At 39.8% G+C, this 18,737-nt stretch overlaps 1 protein-coding gene across 3 annotated transcripts in view; it reads left to right on the forward strand.

The window, feature by feature from the left end:
* The window catches only part of LOC123694912 (diacylglycerol kinase theta), a 38,902-nt gene extending 25,601 nt beyond the window's left edge, over positions 1-13,301 (forward strand). Inside the window, exons 6-18 of one of the 3 annotated variants that reach the window (XM_045640532.1) lie at positions 345-488; positions 996-1,248; positions 1,844-2,043; positions 3,272-3,484; positions 3,803-3,937; positions 4,292-4,466; positions 5,223-5,371; positions 6,073-6,255; positions 7,825-7,972; positions 9,099-9,254; positions 10,263-10,419; positions 11,261-11,368; positions 13,103-13,301. In XM_045640532.1, the coding sequence (XP_045496488.1) occupies positions 345-488; positions 996-1,248; positions 1,844-2,043; positions 3,272-3,484; positions 3,803-3,937; positions 4,292-4,466; positions 5,223-5,371; positions 6,073-6,255; positions 7,825-7,972; positions 9,099-9,254; positions 10,263-10,419; positions 11,261-11,368; positions 13,103-13,162 (2,081 nt within the window). In that variant the 3' untranslated portion in view covers positions 13,163-13,301. Of the gene's footprint in view, positions 1-344; positions 489-995; positions 1,249-1,843; positions 2,044-3,271; positions 3,485-3,802; positions 3,938-4,291; positions 4,467-5,222; positions 5,372-6,072; positions 6,256-6,280; positions 6,903-7,824; positions 7,973-9,098; positions 9,255-9,832; positions 9,918-10,262; positions 10,420-11,260; positions 11,369-13,102 lie in introns of those variants that run through there. The other 2 variants (XM_045640533.1, XM_045640534.1) reach the window with 2 other exon arrangements.
* The last annotated feature ends 5,436 nt before the right edge of the window (positions 13,302-18,737 follow it).

The following is an 18,737-nucleotide window of genomic DNA, read 5'->3' on the forward strand; positions in this document are numbered from 1 at the left end:
GAATCATAGAAGGACATGAAGAGAGTAGCATGTAAGCATGGGTTTTTAGGGGATTTTATAGAAACTAGATGGACGTTTATTTTAGAAGGCACCTGTTCCACCAATATGTTTACTTATATTGGTCACAAAACAGGGTGAAGCGACACAAATGTGCTTACATATTTCAAATTTTATTTGAATAATAGTTTGTTAGTGCAATCTTTCCATGCCAAAATTGATGTTTTCCTCAATCAATATGACAGACTTACGCTTTACTAATTTGAGGACCAAAAGGGACACCTTTTTGATCTAGGCGATCTTATTCGGGGTGTTGGGGGGCGAAAGCAAAGTTCTGGGTGTTGCAGCTCGAAGCGTGAGCGAGGAGTTCAGCTCGGGCTGCGAGGGCCGCTCGGGCTCCGGCGGCGGCTCCACGGGGGCGCCCGCCGACCAGGACCATAGACCTGACCATAAACAACATAGAGATCGAACACCAGATGATCGAGATGAAGGTATGTGGACGTGAAAAGAATAACTAATTCATACTCGAGAAATTTTTCTTAATTATTTTTCCTATGTCTGTAACAAAATTCACTTGCCATAAATTTTTTAAAGATTTGCCTATGTCCTTTCTATGTCGATAAAAAAATTCTCAGTTGATAGATACAGACTGAAAATAATTATTATATAATTTTTTAACCACTGTTTTGGGGGTTTTACAACTGCCAAATTGTATCGAAAATAGTATTTATTTATATATTTAATATACAGAAATGGTCTGGTTAGAGGTTACTGTTTTATTGTAAATAGATATAGATAATATTGCATCTAGATAAATATTAATGAATTCCAAAAGTTGGTCCATAACTATTCCGCAGCCCAAACAAGTCATCATCAAAATGATGAAAAATCAGTAATATCTTGAAATTATTTTGATAGATAGAGGCCGTAAAATGACTCTAATGGTACTAGGACAGGACAGGTCCATAGTCCTGACCTTTCACTATTTCAATCAACAGAGGTCGTAAAAGTGTACGACGGAGAAGCAGCGTGGTCTCGTCGCTTGTACCGGCCAGTAGTAGTGGGCCGCAACTGGAGCGAGCATGAGCTTGTTGCTGCAGCCCTTCGTGCCTTCCACGTGGCACGGGACCCAGAACAATTTGAGCTGACAGATGCACTTGCAGGGGAAGAACCGCCGTTGAAAGATCCTACACCGTTAGCAAGAGTGACCCGCTTGCCGAATAAGAGACCAGCTTTATTCCTACGCTTCAAGTGAGTATGAAACAGCTTGGTAGCGTCATTTTTACCAGACTAGAGCAAAAGTGAGCTCGTGGTTCTTTGTGCCTTCCACGTGGCGCGGAATCCGGAACAGTTCGAACTAACGGATGCACTTGCAGCCGCAGGGGAAGAACCGCCGTTGAAAGATCCTACACCGTTAGCAAGAGTTACCCGCTTGCCGAATAAGAAACTAGCTTTATTACTACGCTTCAAGTGAGTATCGTTTAACAGGATATTTGAACAAATATCTTTATTTTTGCGATAGGACAAGTGGTCAAAAGTGCATATATAGAATTTACTGAAGAATTGAAGATCCCTTAATGCTGCTTTTAGAGAAAATAAAACGGGTATTTCCAGGAAAGATTTATTCTCTAAAAAATCCGCTTTAATTTGTTCTTGGCACTTTTTATTGAAAGGTCACGTCCTGAAAGTCTGTAACGAACGAACGAACTTTTTACGTTCTTGGCTATAGTTCATAGCCTCAACTTTATAATGCTCTTCGTCCCTAAAATAAGTTATATTACTGGTTTTTCTCCTATATAATAAGCAGTAAGAAAAATAGGCTAACTTGCCCCTTACCTTACTCTAGGGAGCCAGAAACAGGTGGTGGTGAGGTCCGCGTGTACCCGGGCCGAGTTGCTGGTGCGGGAGATGCGTTCGTCACCGTCACCTGCTCGGGAGAAGACTCAGTAGCTGACCTCATGGCGTATGCCTTGGAGCGGTTCGGCCTCGATCCAGCTAGGGCCACGCAGGACTATCGGTGCTCGGAGATCTTGCTTGATCGAGGAGGTTAGTTCCTGATAGCTTGCGGTGTTTTCCGCACTTTTAAAATAATGAATGACAAAAGTGGATTTGTATTTATGAGGTTTTGTACTTTCTGTCTTTATGAATGTTTTTTTCTTTAGGTGTAGGTTATTTCAATGTTATGTTTTCTTAAAATAAATAAAACTCAGAACTTCTTCAAATTTCAAAAACTTATCAGAATAGTTCAAAATATGTTTTGCACCAGTTACAATACTTTTCATAACTTTCCAGAATTCACAAAAGTTATTCTACCCTAACTAGTGTCGCTAACAGGAGCTGTCCGTTACATTTAAGACGTGTTAGAAGTGAATGAGCGTCCTTGGCGCATTTTAGTCCGATTAGCCCGCGACTCCTCTATCCTTTACTATTATCGTTAACAGAATCTGTTCAAATCATTCTAGACCGTTTCTAAACCTACACCCATCCCTAACAGAATCTGTTCGATACATTTAAGACTGTTTCACAATCTTGCCTCATCTCTCTAGTATCAAAACGCGTGCTAGAAGTGGACGAACGACCCTGGCGCATATTAGTCCGATTGGCCCGCGACTTCCCTATTCTTGCTATTGTCGCTAATAGAAACTGTCAGATACATTGAAGACTGTTTTACTGCCTCATCCCTCTAATATCAGAACGCGTGTTAGAAGAGGATGAAAGACCCTGTTACTTTTTAGTCCGCTAACTATTGACGCTAACAGAATTTTTCCGATACATTTTAGACCGTTTCTAAACCTTAATCCATATCTCTAATATCAGAACGCGTGCAAGAAGAAGACGAGCGTCCCTGGCGCATTTTAGTCCAATTGGAAAATTGTCGCTAACAGGATCTGTCCGATACATTTAAGTTAGTTAATTGTTTGACAATATGTATTGCCTCATCCCCCTAGTGTCCGAACGCGTGTTAGAAGAAGACGAGCAGCGTCCCTGGCGCATATTAGTCCGCTTGACCCGCGACTCCTCTATCCTAACTATTGTCACTAGCTTCTGTTAGTGACAATAGTTAGGAGTTCTAACATTTAAGACTGTTTCACAATCTACTCCTCCCTCTAGTATCAGAACGCGTGCTAGAAGAGGACGAACGACCCTGGTACTTTTTATTCCGATTGGCTCGCGACTCCTCTATCCTTTACTATTATCGTTAACATAAGCTATCCAAAGTTTATGTTAGACTGACTCTTCTAGACTCTTTCAAAACTTTAACCTATATCTCTAGTATCAGAACGCGTGTTAGAAGAGGACGAGCGTCCGTGGCGCATTCTAGTCCGCTTGGCCCGCGACTCGGTCCGGCGCATGGAACTCGCCCGCTTCTACCTGCAGCCGCGCCGCGACCCGCACGGGCCCACGCTCGCGCTGTTCGTGGCCTCGCTGCCCGCCGGCCTGTCCGAGCGGAACTACGAGACGATACTGGTGGAGTTCCTGGGCGCTGGTGAGTGCCAGACCATAACTGGCTTATATGGCATAAGTGGCCATAAGTGGCTGGGCAAATGGTACATGCAACTACTTCAAAGCTAAGAAGTTTGGCAATGGGGTTTTAGGTTCTAAGGGAGAAAATTATTGGGCATTTGTTTTGGGCGGGGAAAAAAATATTTTGTTTTTTTTACGAGCTACTGAGCAGAAAATAATATAGAATAAAATTTTAAAACTAGTATTTGGCTCAAAGGTAGAAACTGTTTTACAGGGGAAAATATTGAAAGCCCATAATCAAATGTAAAACTTTGTTCGATAACATGTATGTTTCTTGCAGATAACAAGTTCACATCAATCGGACCGATCTATTACGAGTACGGATCAATGGTGATCACGTATGAAGACGCAAGTAAGGCTGTGCGCGCACTCTATGCGCTAAGAGAGGCTAAATATGAAGATAAACATTTATTAGGTACGTCACTAGATAGAAAACATAAAATACATGCGATCACTTTCAACATGGTAAAGGTGATGATTGATGATGTCATAAGATTGTTTGTTGGCAAAAATTCTTAATTTAAAAAAATGACATTTTATTTTTACATTCATTTCGTTAAATATTTTCAATTGAAATAAAAAAGAGCGTGTATGCCGAGCACACTTGTCATAAATGATTCAAACATACCAAAATTCGTCGCCTTACTCCATGACGTGACGATCTTGCCATGACTCGACCTTGAAATTAATACCACAATATTGTTGCTTCATAAAAAATAACACTTTCCAAAACCTGAACACTTTTTACACATCAATTCTCCCTACACAGTTATGCTACTCCCAAGCATCGAACCCGCGATGGTGCCCTCGGACGTGAAGCCGCTGCTGGTGTTCGTGAACGTCAAGTCCGGGGGCTGCCAAGGGCTCGAGCTGATCTCCTCCTTCCGCAAGCTCCTCAACCCCTACCAGGTGTTCGATCTGGAGAACGGCGGCCCTTTGCCTGGGTGAGTTGACATGAACAACAATTCAGATTTTGATTGTGTTTTTCTAAAGGTAAAAAATTGCTAAAAGGCCTGTTTAATCTGAATACAATACATTACTCGCATTATTTAAGATTTAAAGTTGACCATAAATCTACCATTAAATGTCTGTTCATTTGAGTTATTGGTTGTTGATATAACATTTTTTTTTTAATTAAGTCGATTAATCAATTAAAGCTTCCATAAGAAGTCACTTGTGCATTTTAACATTATTCTAATCTGATCTTATAATAAATCATTATTCTAATCTAACTTAACAAACAACTTAAATCCATAATTTTCAATTAAATAAGTAACATAGACATGTTAAAAGCCTTCGATTAAGTATCCTATGAATAATTATTTAAAAAAAGATGACTTTTGTAAAATTGGTTCAGATTTTACCTACTTATAAATATGAAACAAAGCGTAATCATTACTCGGACTAATAATATAACTGAGAAAGTAACGTACAAATCTGAATACACATGTATAACCAGAGTGGTGTACCTCAAGTAAGTGTCCTGGGGCCTATTTTATTTTTATATTACATTAATGGTATTATATAATTTACAAATAATAAGAAAACACTACACACGATATTTCGAAATGTTTATTTCTCTTTAGAACTTACAAAATATAAAATTCATCAAGACACACGTACATACTACAAATTTTCAGCACTTTTCGCAATCCTACCCTAAAAATTCCACCGTCTTATTCGATTTCCTTCTCTCAAAGGTTATACGTATTCCGTCACATCCCCAACTACAAGATCCTGGTGTGTGGTGGTGACGGCACCATCGGCTGGGTGCTGCAGTGCCTCGACAACGTGGGCCAGGACTCGCAGTGCTCCAACCCGCCGTGTGCTATTGTTCCGCTTGGGACTGGTGAGTAATGCTTTGTAGTATTGATATATGTTACAAAATGTATTGATAGAATAAGTTAAATGTGACTGAAATACAAGGTTGGATGTTCATAAAAATGTATAAAAAAATGTATAAATATATGCAATAGATAAGTATAGTGCATTTCTTGTAATTCGGAAAATTGTGAATGCCACTTCAGAGCGTCATTTTAATGCGAGTGTCGTGAAGCTATCACATAAAATAAATGGGTTTAATAATAATAGCTTGCATATTTGTTTAATCAATTAAGTTACGTATTTATTTAACACTAGCTTTCCGCCGGTGGCTCCGCTCGCGGTTTCAAAGAAAAACTCGCATAGTTGCCGTTCCCGTGGAATTTCCGGGATAAAACCTATATTACTCGTGGAGAATGTAGCTTTCGAATGGTGAAAGAATTTTTAAAATCAGTCCAGTAGTTTATGAGCCTATTAATTACAATCAAAGAAACAAACAAACAAAGTTTTCCTCTTTATAATATTAGTGTAGATTATTGCATTTACTCCGTCATTCAGTATTATCCTAATGCACCTTATCATATCATATTTCATATCATAATACAGTTAGTTCAAGAATTTTCACATCAAACACAGCACGACCTCATAACAAAAGACATCTAGATTTAAAAGTAAGCAATATCATAGGACAGGTAGATGTAATAACAAACCAATATCTCCCGTTGGCAGGCAACGACCTAGCCCGCGTGCTGCGCTGGGGCTCGGGCTACACGGGCTGCGAGGACCCGCTGTCCCTGCTGCGTGACGTCATCGACGCGGAGGAGATCCGCCTCGACCGCTGGACCGTGGTCTTCCACCCGGAGGACAGCAAGCAGGACGAGCCCAAGGAGCTCACCAAGCAGCTGCAGCCCGGTAAGTGGGGATGTTCCACCCGGAGGACAGCAAGCAGGACGAGCCCAAGGAGCTCACCAAGCAGCTGCAGCCCGGTAAGTGGGGATGTTCCACCCGGAGGACAGCAAGCAGGACGAGCCCAAGGAGCTCACCAAGCAGCTGCAGCCCGGTAAGTGGGGATGTTCCACCCGGAGGACAGCAAGCAGGACGAGCCCAAGGAGCTCACCAAGCAGCTGCAGCCCGGTAAGTGGGGATGTTCCACCCGGAGGACAGCAAGCAGGACGAGCCCAAGGAGCTCACCAAGCAGCTGCAGCCCGGTAAGTGGGGATGTTCCACCCGGAGGACAGCAAGCAGGACGAGCCCAAGGAGCTCACCAAGCAGCTGCAGCCCGGTAAGTGGGGATGTTCCACCCGGAGGACAGCAAGCAGGACGAGCCCAAGGAGCTCACCAAGCAGCTGCAGCCCGGTAAGTGGGGATGTTCCACCCGGAGGACAGCAAGCAGGACGAGCCCAAGGAGCTCACCAAGCAGCTGCAGCCCGGTAAGTGGGGATGTTCCACCCGGAGGACAGCAAGCAGGACGAGCCCAAGGAGCTCACCAAGCAGCTGCAGCCCGGTAAGTGGGGATGTTCCACCCGGAGGACAGCAAGCAGGACGAGCCCAAGGAGCTCACCAAGCAGCTGCAGCCCGGTAAGTGGGGATGTTCCACCCGGAGGACAGCAAGCAAGACGAGCCCAAGGAGCTCACCAAGCAGCTGCAGCCCGGTAAGTGGGGATGTTCCACCCGGAGGACAGCAAGCAGGACGAGCCCAAGGAGCTCACCAAGCAGCTGCAGCCCGGTAAGTGGCGATGTTCCACCCGGAGGACAGCAAGCAGGACGAGCCCAAGGAGCTCACCAAGCAGCTGCAGCCCGGTAAGTGGGGATGTTCCACCCGGAGGACAGCAAGCAGGACGAGCCCAAGGAGCTCACCAAGCAGCTGCAGCCCGGTAAGTGGGGGGGGGAGGTAACAAACATGACAATAAATGTTGATGGGTAAGAATGAATGAATGAATGAATGAAATAAATAAAAATTGCAAGTCCTGTGTCCCCGAGTAGGCTAAGAAGCAGATGCATACATCTGTTTCACTGATCGATTTTTCTTTAGGGACAAGTAGGTGATCAGCCTTCTGTGTCCTGCCAAACTGAGACATTTTTTTTTCGTCTCCACCGGGAATCGAACCCAGGAGCCCTCGGTTCTACGCTCACGCGTGACTCGTTGACCAATAGAAATAATAATAAGAAAAGTATAAACATCAATCCTTAGAACATTAAACCAACATCAAACTGTCTAAATTTTATATTGTTGCATATTATTATAGATGTTCATGACGTAATTAAGGTTATATTTTATTCTGAGCTTAATTAAATATGAAAGCATAATGAAAGGACATCATTGCAATAAACTTATTTTCTTCTCTTTTTCTGTACTTATGCGCTTACTACAGTTTCTACAGTTTGCAGTTAACTGCATTAAATTTCTTTTGAAAGAGAATTAAAAATTGATTTACTTCGTAACCCAGCTGGAAAAACACTATAGAGATATAAAATCCGCAGTATTCACGTGCGCGGGGCTCGGCTCCCAGAGCGAGGACAACTCCCAGATCCTGGTCATGAACAACTATTTCGGTATTGGCATCGACGCTGATCTCTGTCTCGACTTCCACAACGCGAGGGAGGAGAATCCTAATAAGTTTAATAGCAGGTAAGAAATCTATTATGACTAATATTGTTTCTTTTATTTTCTGACATATTTTAAGAATTATAAATGATACAGATTGTTTATTTGCAATGAATTATGTAAGTACTAGGTTTAATTGAAAAATTTTGATGAAAACATTTTACATTCCAAAAAAAAATCTGCCTTTATTTTTTTCTCTTCGAGTGGTTACTCTAAATTTTTCCAGAAATGTGGCTAGTTTTTAACCGACTTCAAAAAAAAGGAGGAGGTTATCAATTCGGCCGGTATATTTTTTTTTTTTTTATGTATGTACACCGATTACTCCGAGGTTTCTGAACCGATTTACGTGATTCTTTTTTTGTTCGATGCGGGATTGTGTCGAATTGGTCCCATAAAAATTTTATTCGGCTAGGCCTAGTAGTTTTTATTTTATGAGCATTTTTGTCTGTACTCGATGACTTAATTTCAATGTAGCAAGTAAATTTGATTCACTTCCCGGTAACCGATTGAGCTGAAATTTTGTATACGAATGTAAATTGGATAGCGATGAAACATTATCATGACATGGAGCTGATCTGATGATGGAATCGGAAGGTGACCATAGGAACTCAGTAATATTATATTGACTCAACTTTATCGAGTTTGGGCTCGTTTGATTCGTGTTGAAAAATACACTAAAAAGTATTAAATAAAAATAACTGCGTTAAAAACAACCGACTTCAAAAACGGAAAAGTAAGAAATAAAAAAGATTTGATATTATTAATTACTACATATTATTTTTATGTGCTATTTATTAAATAGGTTTGAAGTCGGTGCCAAACACTAAGCACTTAGTATTAAGCCCGTGCACCGACATCAAACCTTTTTAGTAAATAGCACATCTAAATAATATGTAGTAATTAATAATACCAAATCTTTTTTATTTCTTACTTTTCCGTTTTTGAAGTCGGTTGTTTTTAACGCAGTTATTTTTATGATCAATCAATTCACTTTTTGGAAAAAAATCTGCATTTCTTACTTTCCTTTCTTTGGTTTCTCCAGAATTTTTCAGAGAGAATCACCAATTTAAGTATCTATCTATTGTTAAAAATCTACAAAAGTGGAGCTCCACCACAATAACTTTCCCTATAATAAAAACTATTCTATCAGGTTACGCAACAAGGGCGTGTACGTGAAGATGGGTCTCCGAAAGATGGTGGGTCGCAAGATGTGCAAGGACCTGCACAAGGCGGTCAAGCTGGAGGTGGACGGCAAGCCCGTCGACCTGCCCGCTGTCGAGGGCATTATCATCCTGAACATTCTTAGGTATAAGCCAAGATTTTTAGGTATAGGCCAAGTTTTTGTGATTTGGTTAGAAATTAAAAAGGTAGATTGTAGGGCGGTGGTACGTAAGTTGGTCAAACAAATATGTGAAAAATTGGTGTTGCAGACGTATTTGAGTTCATTTCATCAAAATAATTTTGCTGTTATTTGCGAAATTTTCAAGCAAGCAGGAGACTAAAAAAAAGACGTGTGGCACTCGGGGACTGCCGCGGTAAAGCTATTGCATGCTATGCCTTGAAGCCACACCTCCGGGTCAGTCGGAGGGGGGAGCGTGAGGTTTTTCGTTACGGAATGTCTGGATTCGGTCCCCGCGCTCAAGGCCCGCGATAGAAGCTATGCAATAGCTTAAAACTTTAGCCATACTTAATAATATGCTGTATTTAATCATTTTATTAATTTTAGGTCCGGAAGAAATAGCTAACGAGATTTTCGCGACCAAATCGGTAGCATAGCATTATTTACTTGACAAGAACACTCCATCTTACCCTACCCTGAGCGGGTCTTTTCAAACATCACTTACACTATACTTTAGCAGAGCTCTAAAATCAGCATAATTCCAGCTGGGGCTCCGGCGCGAACCCGTGGGGCCCTGAGCGGGTCTTACCAATAATCATTGTTAGCAAACCCTAACAGCAGCATTTTGCAGCTGGGGCTCCGGCGCGAACCCGTGGGGCCCTGAGCGGGTCTTACCAATAATCATTGTTAGCAAACCCTAACAGCAGCATTTTGCAGCTGGGGCTCCGGCGCGAACCCGTGGGGCCCTGAGCGGGTCTTACCAATAATCATTGTTAGCAAACCCTAACGGCAGCATTTTGCAGCTGGGGCTCCGGCGCGAGCCCGTGGGGCCCTGAGCGGGTCTTACCAATAATCATTGTTAGCAAACCCTAACAGCAGCATTTTGCAGCTGGGGCTCCGGCGCGAACCCGTGGGGCCCTGAGCGGGTCTTACCAATAATCATTGTTAGCAAACCCTAACAGCAGCATTTTGCAGCTGGGGCTCCGGCGCGAACCCGTGGGGCCCGGAGAAGGACGACCAGTTCAACAAGCCCAACCACTGGGACGGCATGCTGGAGGTGGTCGGCGTCACCGGCGTCGTGCATCTCGGACAGATACAGTCCGGTCTGCGCGGGGCCATGCGGATCGCACAGGTATACTTAGGGTCAGGGTCTATAGGGTCGGGTGATCTCGCAACCCGTCTAAAGCAGCGCGTTGGTACACGGTGGGGTTTTAGTCAGTAGGAATCCGACATAACCCACGGATCCCGGGGAAGGAGCCGTGGGTTTCATCTTAGGCAAAAAGGTATATCTATAGGCTACGTTAGGGATAAACACGTGGTTTATTTCACACCACTTTATTACGCTGCTGTGTGCTACACACTAAAGATGATGTTTTCTAAATTACCATACTACAAATTTAACATGAAAACAGTATGCTATCCGCGATATTTAATCTGCACTCATATTCTTCAAATAGGTTACAATGAATAACAAAAAAATGTGTGCGTGTACTAGTTTACACACGTAAGAAGTGAAACTTCTTTATGGCCTTATTTTTCAAATATAATATTACAATATGCAACTTTAAATATAATATTACATTATGCAATATGAAATACGTCGAATCACGCGTGATAGGGATAAGAAAAAGATGGCGCGTAACGGAAACATGTCACACGTAACGAAAAAATGTTACACTAAATTTTTTTCCAACCCCGATAAAGAGTCTTTGTCTCTGTATATTTTCCAATAAAGAAAAATAAAAAAGACGTGTGGCACTCTGGGACTGCCGCGGTAAAGCTATTGCATGCTTTGCCTTCAAGTCACACCTCCGAGCCCATCGGAGTGGGGAGCGTGAGGTTTTTTCGTTACGGAATTTCTCGATTCGGTCCCCGCGCTCAAGGCCCGCGATAGAAGCTATGCAATAGCTTAAAAAAAATAAAAAAACAACAAGTCGTATTGTGCTGCGCTCGATAGCCAATGTATGTTCCAGGGCGGGCACATAAAGATCAACCTGAAGAGCGAGATCCCGGTGCAAGTGGACGGCGAGCCCTGGGTGGCCGCGCCCAGCGAAGTTGTCGTGCTCAAGTCCGCGCTTAAGGTAACACACAGTCCTCACATATAACACGCCTGGCTTACGTGTTGCACGAATTGTTTACAGGACATTTTTAGTAGGATCATTTTAGTTCTGACTTCTGATTTTTTACTAGGATTAGAACATTCTAGTTCTGACTTATGTCTTACTATAAATACATTATATTTTATTAGGACCATTTAGGTCGACTTCTGCCTTTCTATGGTAAGATCATTTAGTTCGGAGTTCTATGTGGAACTAGAGTTAGAATTTCGTGTTCATAGTAAATAAATATGCCTGAAGGCATTTTGTCTTTTCTAACTACTCACTACTTCCACCTACTACTAACTATTAACCCTTTTGCCCCAAGGCTTTTGTATTTACTAACTTATTTACTGTTTATCGAAATCAATACTTTAAATATTACTTTTGTATCTAAAAAATATACTGTCCATATTTCCACTTCTTATCATCTGATGTCAAGATAGAGATCTAAAATCACTTAATTAGGATACTGTGTCTTCACTGTCTTTCTTCGTAAAGTAGTTTCACCATATACACCTTTGACTATACAGATCTAACTTTAAATTTCAATTTCACTTAATTTTAAGCACGTTAAAGTGTTTTTTATGGTGAAGCTATTGCTTTTGATCACACGCCACGCCCGGATGCATGCTCGCTTGTCTTGTACCAATCGAGGCATTTTCTGAAATAGTTCTGCTGACTGACCTTTATCAGAATCTGTCTTTTCACACGAGCGGACACGTGCTAAAACGTTTGTTGGTATGCTTGTCGATGGTTTTGTGTCTATGGTCAATGTTCTACCCAGAGACAAACCGCTTGCACGAGACAACGCTGCGCTCGCGTTTTCACTGTCGAGGCAGCGCCGAAATGCTTCCCAATTTGTTTATGTTACTGTAACACAGGGGACTTGCAATTTTTGCCATCTTAATATCTTTGTCCAAACGTGAAAATGTCCCCATTATGATAAGTCATTTGCTTATAGTAACATAATTTCATCGACATTTTTGGAGCACCGCGACACACGCGGCCTTTTTAGTACACCTCATTATAAAAATATAACTTGTATCGTTTATTTGATTTAAAGCACATAATACGAGTACATACAGTTCATGTAAAATTGAAAAAAAAGGTGATCAAAGTAGAGTCAAGATCGTGGAGCATTGAAATTTTAATCAGGTTTCAGTAAAAATAGATGAATGTATTATGTGGTTTAATTCACGTCGCTGGTCACAGCCCCGTGTCGGCGCTGCTCAAAGGACTCGCTTTGATCGTGCGTTGTTTGTGTATGCTCAGTGAAAACGCGGTCGTCGCTCATTGGTATACGTTACAAAATTACTGTACTCTCGACTTTGATTGGCTGTATTACCGAGCACGGGACTTTGCGTCGTCTACGTCTAACTTTACACTTCTAATTGGATGAGATATTTTAAAATTATTTTTGAAGAAGACTGCTCTTTAAATAAGTTACCTTAAAATTAGAACCAACGGCTAAATAGTCAAATAGATTAAACATCTCGTTCCAAATGGTATTCCGATTGTGCAAACGCATCTCAACTTTAAAGAAACTTTCTAAACTCAGTCAAATATACAATAATTAATTTCACACTACAAGAAAAATAACAAAAATAAATAATTTCCCAAAGTAACGTATTAAAGTGGAGTGCGTTTGCGCATCGGAGGCGTGGCGTAGACGCGCGAAGTCCTGCGTGCGCATCGCTGAGCGGGTGTGTGTGACAGGCGACGATGCTAAAGAAGACGAAGCGCGGGTCGGGCGCGGGCCCCGCGGCGGGCCCGTGACGCCGGCCCGGCTCAGCGGCGCGCCTCCCGCAGGCCACCATGCTGAAGAAGCGCGCCAAGATGCGGCGCCGCAGCACGGAGCCGGCGCTGCCCGCCGCGCCCGGCGCCGCGCCCCCCGCGCCCCCCGCCGCCCCCGGCGCCGCGCCCCCCGCAGCCCCCGCCGCGCCCCCGCAGCCCCCGCCCCCGCCGCAGGCGCAGCCCCCGCGCGCCCCGCAGCCCCCGCCGCCCCCGCAGCCCCCGGACTCCTGAATCTGGCTCAGCGAGCGCCTCATCTAGCGGCCTCGGGCTCAAGGCCGCCGAGACGCTCGCCGGGACCCGTCCCGAGTAGCCGTAGACGTTGGATATGTAAATACGCAAATAATATATAACTTATAATTGAAAAATAAATTTATAGTCATTAGACGTTGTTTCATTTCTAGATCGGATGTATAATAAACATTTAAATATGGATTCGTGTTTTTGTTTACGGCCTGGGCCCCCTGGGTATATGATGAGTTAGTTGAATTTCAAAATAACTGAGGGATATTTTAATTTTTAACACATAAAACATGATAGATCATAATAAATAGATACTGGGTTCGATTCCCAATGTAAACCACTATATCATAATATTATGTCGCTATTTATCCAAGTTTATACGGTTTAAGACATTTATTTCTCAAAAAGATTACATTTGAATCACTTACAGAGAAATAATAATAAAAATTATAAACATGTTTGCTCGCTTATCGTTGTACGTAGTAAGTAGTTTGTTAACACAAATAGAATCACACAATTGAATACAACAAGAAATAACAAAAAAATGGGCGGTAATTTTTATAAACATAATTTCAGACTACCCCAACGACATTCTAAAGATATAAGGCTTGTGTTCTAGGTAAAGATATGCTATTTTCATGAGATATAAAATTAGTTACATTTTTGTTAACACTTTGTTTTTACTAAATATATAATATGTATTTTAATAGTAAAAGTAAAATTTATTGGTTTTATTTATGTTTATTATTTATATTTATTTATATATTATTTATTTATTTTTTACTATAATATTTAGTTTAAAAGATGTTTCTTTAGCAATTTCTTGAAATTAGATATCGATTTGGCGTCTTTAATATTTTTAGGCAATTTATTATACAATTGAACTCCTTCGAATAAGATACTCTTTTTCCCGTAACTTGTCCTGGTACAGGGCAGGGCTATATTGTTTGCGCGCCGAGTCATACGGTTTGTGTGTTGTATATTGGTGGAAAAGTTAATTAGAGAATGAACATTTTTAGTCAAGATTTTTTTTATTAACATACATATATAAAATTGATAAGTTTGAGCCAGATTCATGAGCCGAGTTTTTTTGTATATGAGGGACGTGGGTGTTCGAGATTTATATTGAAATAAAGTTTTTATTATTTTATTTTGTGTTATTTGCAATTTTTTCAAATTTGTTGTTGATCCTGAACCCCAAACCTCAATTAGATAGTCAATATGCGACTTGACTAGGCTATTATAAATTGAATACCGCACTTTTTGTGGTAGACAACGAGCAATAGGTCGTAGCACGCCTATCAACGAAGTAAGTTTTTTACGTACTTTTTCGATGTGGGCTTTCCACGTGAGTTGCTTATCGAGAAGGAGACCGAGATATTTTTCTTCGTTTACTTTTTTTATCGTTTCTCCGTTTATGGACAATGGATTGTAGGAGCCTATTTTCTTATTTTTTGCGGTAAAAATGATGTAATTGGTTTTGGAGGCGTTTATCGTCAGTAAATTTGATTGAAACCATCTGTTTAGTATGTTAAGATCTTTTTGGGCTTGATTTACTACAATATCAATAGAATTACCATAGTAGAACAAGCATGTGTCGTCAGCATATAGAGTAATATCTCCGGTTAATCCTATTTCGTGAACGTTATTAATATAGATAAGGAAAAATAGGGGGCCCAAAAGGGAGCCTTGAGGCACGCCACAGCTAATAGGTCTTTTTTTGCTATAGTGATCATTAATTTTTACGACTTGATACCGATTTTTAAGGTATGATCTAAATATGTCATAAGCTACTCCGGTTATTCCCGCATTTCTTAATTTCAGTAGTAAAATTTCGTGGCTTACTGTATCGAAAGCTTTCTTAAGATCGACGAATACTCCAAGAGCTACCTTTCTACGGTCTATGTTGAGTCTGACATTAGTGATAAGATCCACCGTTGCTGCAATAGTATTAGATTTTTCTCTGAATCCGTATTGTTTATTAAAGAAAAATTTGGTAGACGTGAGAAAACCGTTTAATCGAGAGTGCAAAATTTTTTCAAATATTTTTGACAAAGCTGGTAGTACTGATATTGGTCGGTAATTACTGGGATCTAGTTTAGAGCCAGATTTATGAATGGGAATTACTGAGGCTACTTTGAGGGAGTCCGGAAAATAACCTTCTCTTAGGCATTTATTTATTATTTTCACCAAGTTATTCGCTAATAAATCTTTTATATTTTTTATTACCCGAATACTTATTCCATCCACACCTATAGCAGTATTTTTACGGAGTCTGTTTATTATTTTTAAAACTTCATTTTCATTTGTTGGTTCTATTTTAGACAAGTTATTTGCAGAATTTGAGGGGCTTTTAAGTATTATTTTAATGTTTCTATGAAATTCTTTAGGAATGTCGTTGGCTAGTTGAATGCCTACGGTGGAAAAATAATTGTTAAAATATTCACAAATTTCATTGACGTTAGTTATTTGCCCAGAGTTCGTTGAAAGTTTCGTAATCACCGAGTCTTTAACCTTATTATTACATAATTTATAAATCAACTGCCACATTTTTGCAGGATCACTCTGACAATTGCTAAAACTTTTAATATAGAATTGACGTTTCGCCGATTGAATTTTGCTGAATACGAGATTTCTTTGTTTAACAAAAACTTCTTTCAGTCGTTCGTCATCAGGAGTTTGTTTCAGGTTGTACCACAGTTGGTTTCTGTGATTTATACTCTCAATCAGATCTTTATTTATCCAGTCTTTACTTGGTGGGTTTAAAATTTTTGTTTTTGTTATTTTATTATTGTTAATAGCGGCTGTCAGAGCCGTTTCAAATTGCTTGTAATCAAGGAATTCTTCTTTCGAAAATATGTTTTTGATAGTTTCATATAAGCTTGTGTAATTGATTGATTGGTATTGAACTCGTTTTAAAGCCTCTCGTTTGTGTCTATTCAATTCCAAATATATTTGTTTATGGTCAGAAAGTGAAGATTCAATAATAGAAAGCTGAAAGGTGTCACTGTGTAGATTAGTAAGAACATGATCCAGGATGGACTTTGAAGATGACATATCTCGCGTACAGTATTCAATACTAATTTTATTTAGTATTTTCATATTATTTTCTTTTAATATTAGTTTGTATTCTTTTATTGATTGGTCGATGCTCAGTAAATTTAGGTTAAAATCACCAAATAAAATTACACGTTTTCTTTTCGTTAGATGTTGACTAAAATTTTCAAGAAATTTTTGAGTGTTTGCTGCTGGCTGTTTGTATATAACTCCAATATCTAGGGAAAGTGAGTTCAGATGTACCCATAGAAAATGATTACCATCTTCAAACTGTTCCTCAAGAAATTCATGTTTTAGGCTATCATGAATATAAATAGAGACTCCTCCTCCTCTCAGTTTAGTTCTGTAATTATAGTAGTGCGTATATCCGGGTAATTGTAATCTTTTCGCCTGGTCTTCATCCTTAATCCATGTCTCCGTCAGCACTATCAAATGAACAACAGCTTGGAAAGATTCCACAATACATCTTAATTCATCTATTTTACCTGTTTTTACTATACTTCTGACATTGGCGTAAAGAAACTTTATGGATTTGGTGCGAACTATAATGTCGTCGTAATTTTGACAGAGTTTGTATGTGATGTTATTATTTTTAATCTCGGAATTTACTGGATTTTCATTCGTATTTAGTTTTTTGGAAAGTTTTTTAAAATTGTGGGTATTCCTTTAATGTATTTGATGATTAGATTTTTTTCTCCATTTTCTGTACGCAATCGCAGTTCTTCTTGCACATTTATCATATATTGTTTCTGGATTGGTGTCTGGTCCCAATAGATTTTAATTTTACCATCTTTAATTATTGATTTTTTTATCAGTATAGATTTTGCAATCTCTTGTGAAGAAAAACAGACCTTTATAGGACGTAGTTTATTTTCATCAAATTTTCCTAGGCGAAAGATTTTTACTGGTTCAGGACACTGTGGATTTATTTGAGATATAATTTTCATCACTTCGCATCTATCAAGCTCTTTCTTCTTCTGCATATCTTCCATCTTTGATTCCGTAATTCCAACAATTATTATGTTTTTACTGCGTTCCAATCTATCTTGTACTTCATTTATAATGTTAGTCGAAGATCCCATTAAATTTGAACCTTCTGTATTTATGGATGACGCTTGAAAATTTTGTAGAAGACGAACGTCATTTTCCAATTTAGTTACTTTCTGTTGGGTATCACCCACATTACTCGTTAAATTCTCTATTTGGATTTTCAGGTATTGGTTTTCAAGAGCTAGTCCGTCTGTTGTCGTTTTGATATCTGTAAGTTGGTCTTTAATAGATGAAATATCATTTTTAATTGACTGAATACTATCTGTTTGCAATTTGCCAAAGTTATTCAATATATCAAGCATTTCCATTTTAAAATCTTTAAATTGAGATGCAAATTCATCTTCAGGCATTTTTCTCTTTCGGATTGATACATTTTTTTGTTCATATTCTGCTTCTTTAAAAGTAGATAAATTTGGCTGAGAGCTGCTACCCGCGATACTCAAGGTACTTTTTGGTGAACGTAAAATACTCATTTTCGTAGAATTCAGTAAACTTAGTAATAGGATAACGCAAAATATAGCACACGATATTAATTATCGCTTCGCTTTGCGGTATGCGCTGAGCTTTACTGCGGTGATGTATCGCACGGAGACAGCAAGACAAAGAAAGATGCAGTTTACGCAGTCCGTCTTGCTCACTACACTTATATTTTTGTTCACAGTTCGTTGACGGAAATTACACCATATTCTATTTGATTAAGATTTTAAATGGCTTGACACTTTTTTATTAAATTATAAGATTCACGTAAACACGTCCGTACTCAACGCGAGTCAGCGAGCGAAAAGAGTTTATGATATAAGATAATACTTCAACTAAAAGATAAAGATAAAAATAATTACCTTACAATAAGAAAATATAATGTACCTACCTAATTACTTATCCTACTAATATTATAAATGCGAAAGTTTGTATATATGGATGTTTGTTACTCTTTCACGATGCTAAAGAAGACGAAGCGCGGGTCGGGTGCGGGCCCTCATCCACACCAACGACTTTTCGTTAATATTTCCTTTATACAATATAAATTCGACTTCATGAGTAGAGTCATCAGTCATGACTAACTAATAAGTGATGCTTTATATTGGCAAAAACAGTAATATTCCGTCTCACCCCGGCTACACCCGGGTACTTTTATTGTAATATTTAAAAAATTTACTTGTTCAATCAAGAGGAGCAAAATTCAATAATCGGTAAAATCTGTTCTGCCAAA

Source organism: Colias croceus, chromosome 10, assembly GCF_905220415.1.
Source record: "Colias croceus chromosome 10, ilColCroc2.1".
Taxonomy (NCBI): domain Eukaryota; kingdom Metazoa; phylum Arthropoda; class Insecta; order Lepidoptera; family Pieridae; genus Colias; species Colias croceus.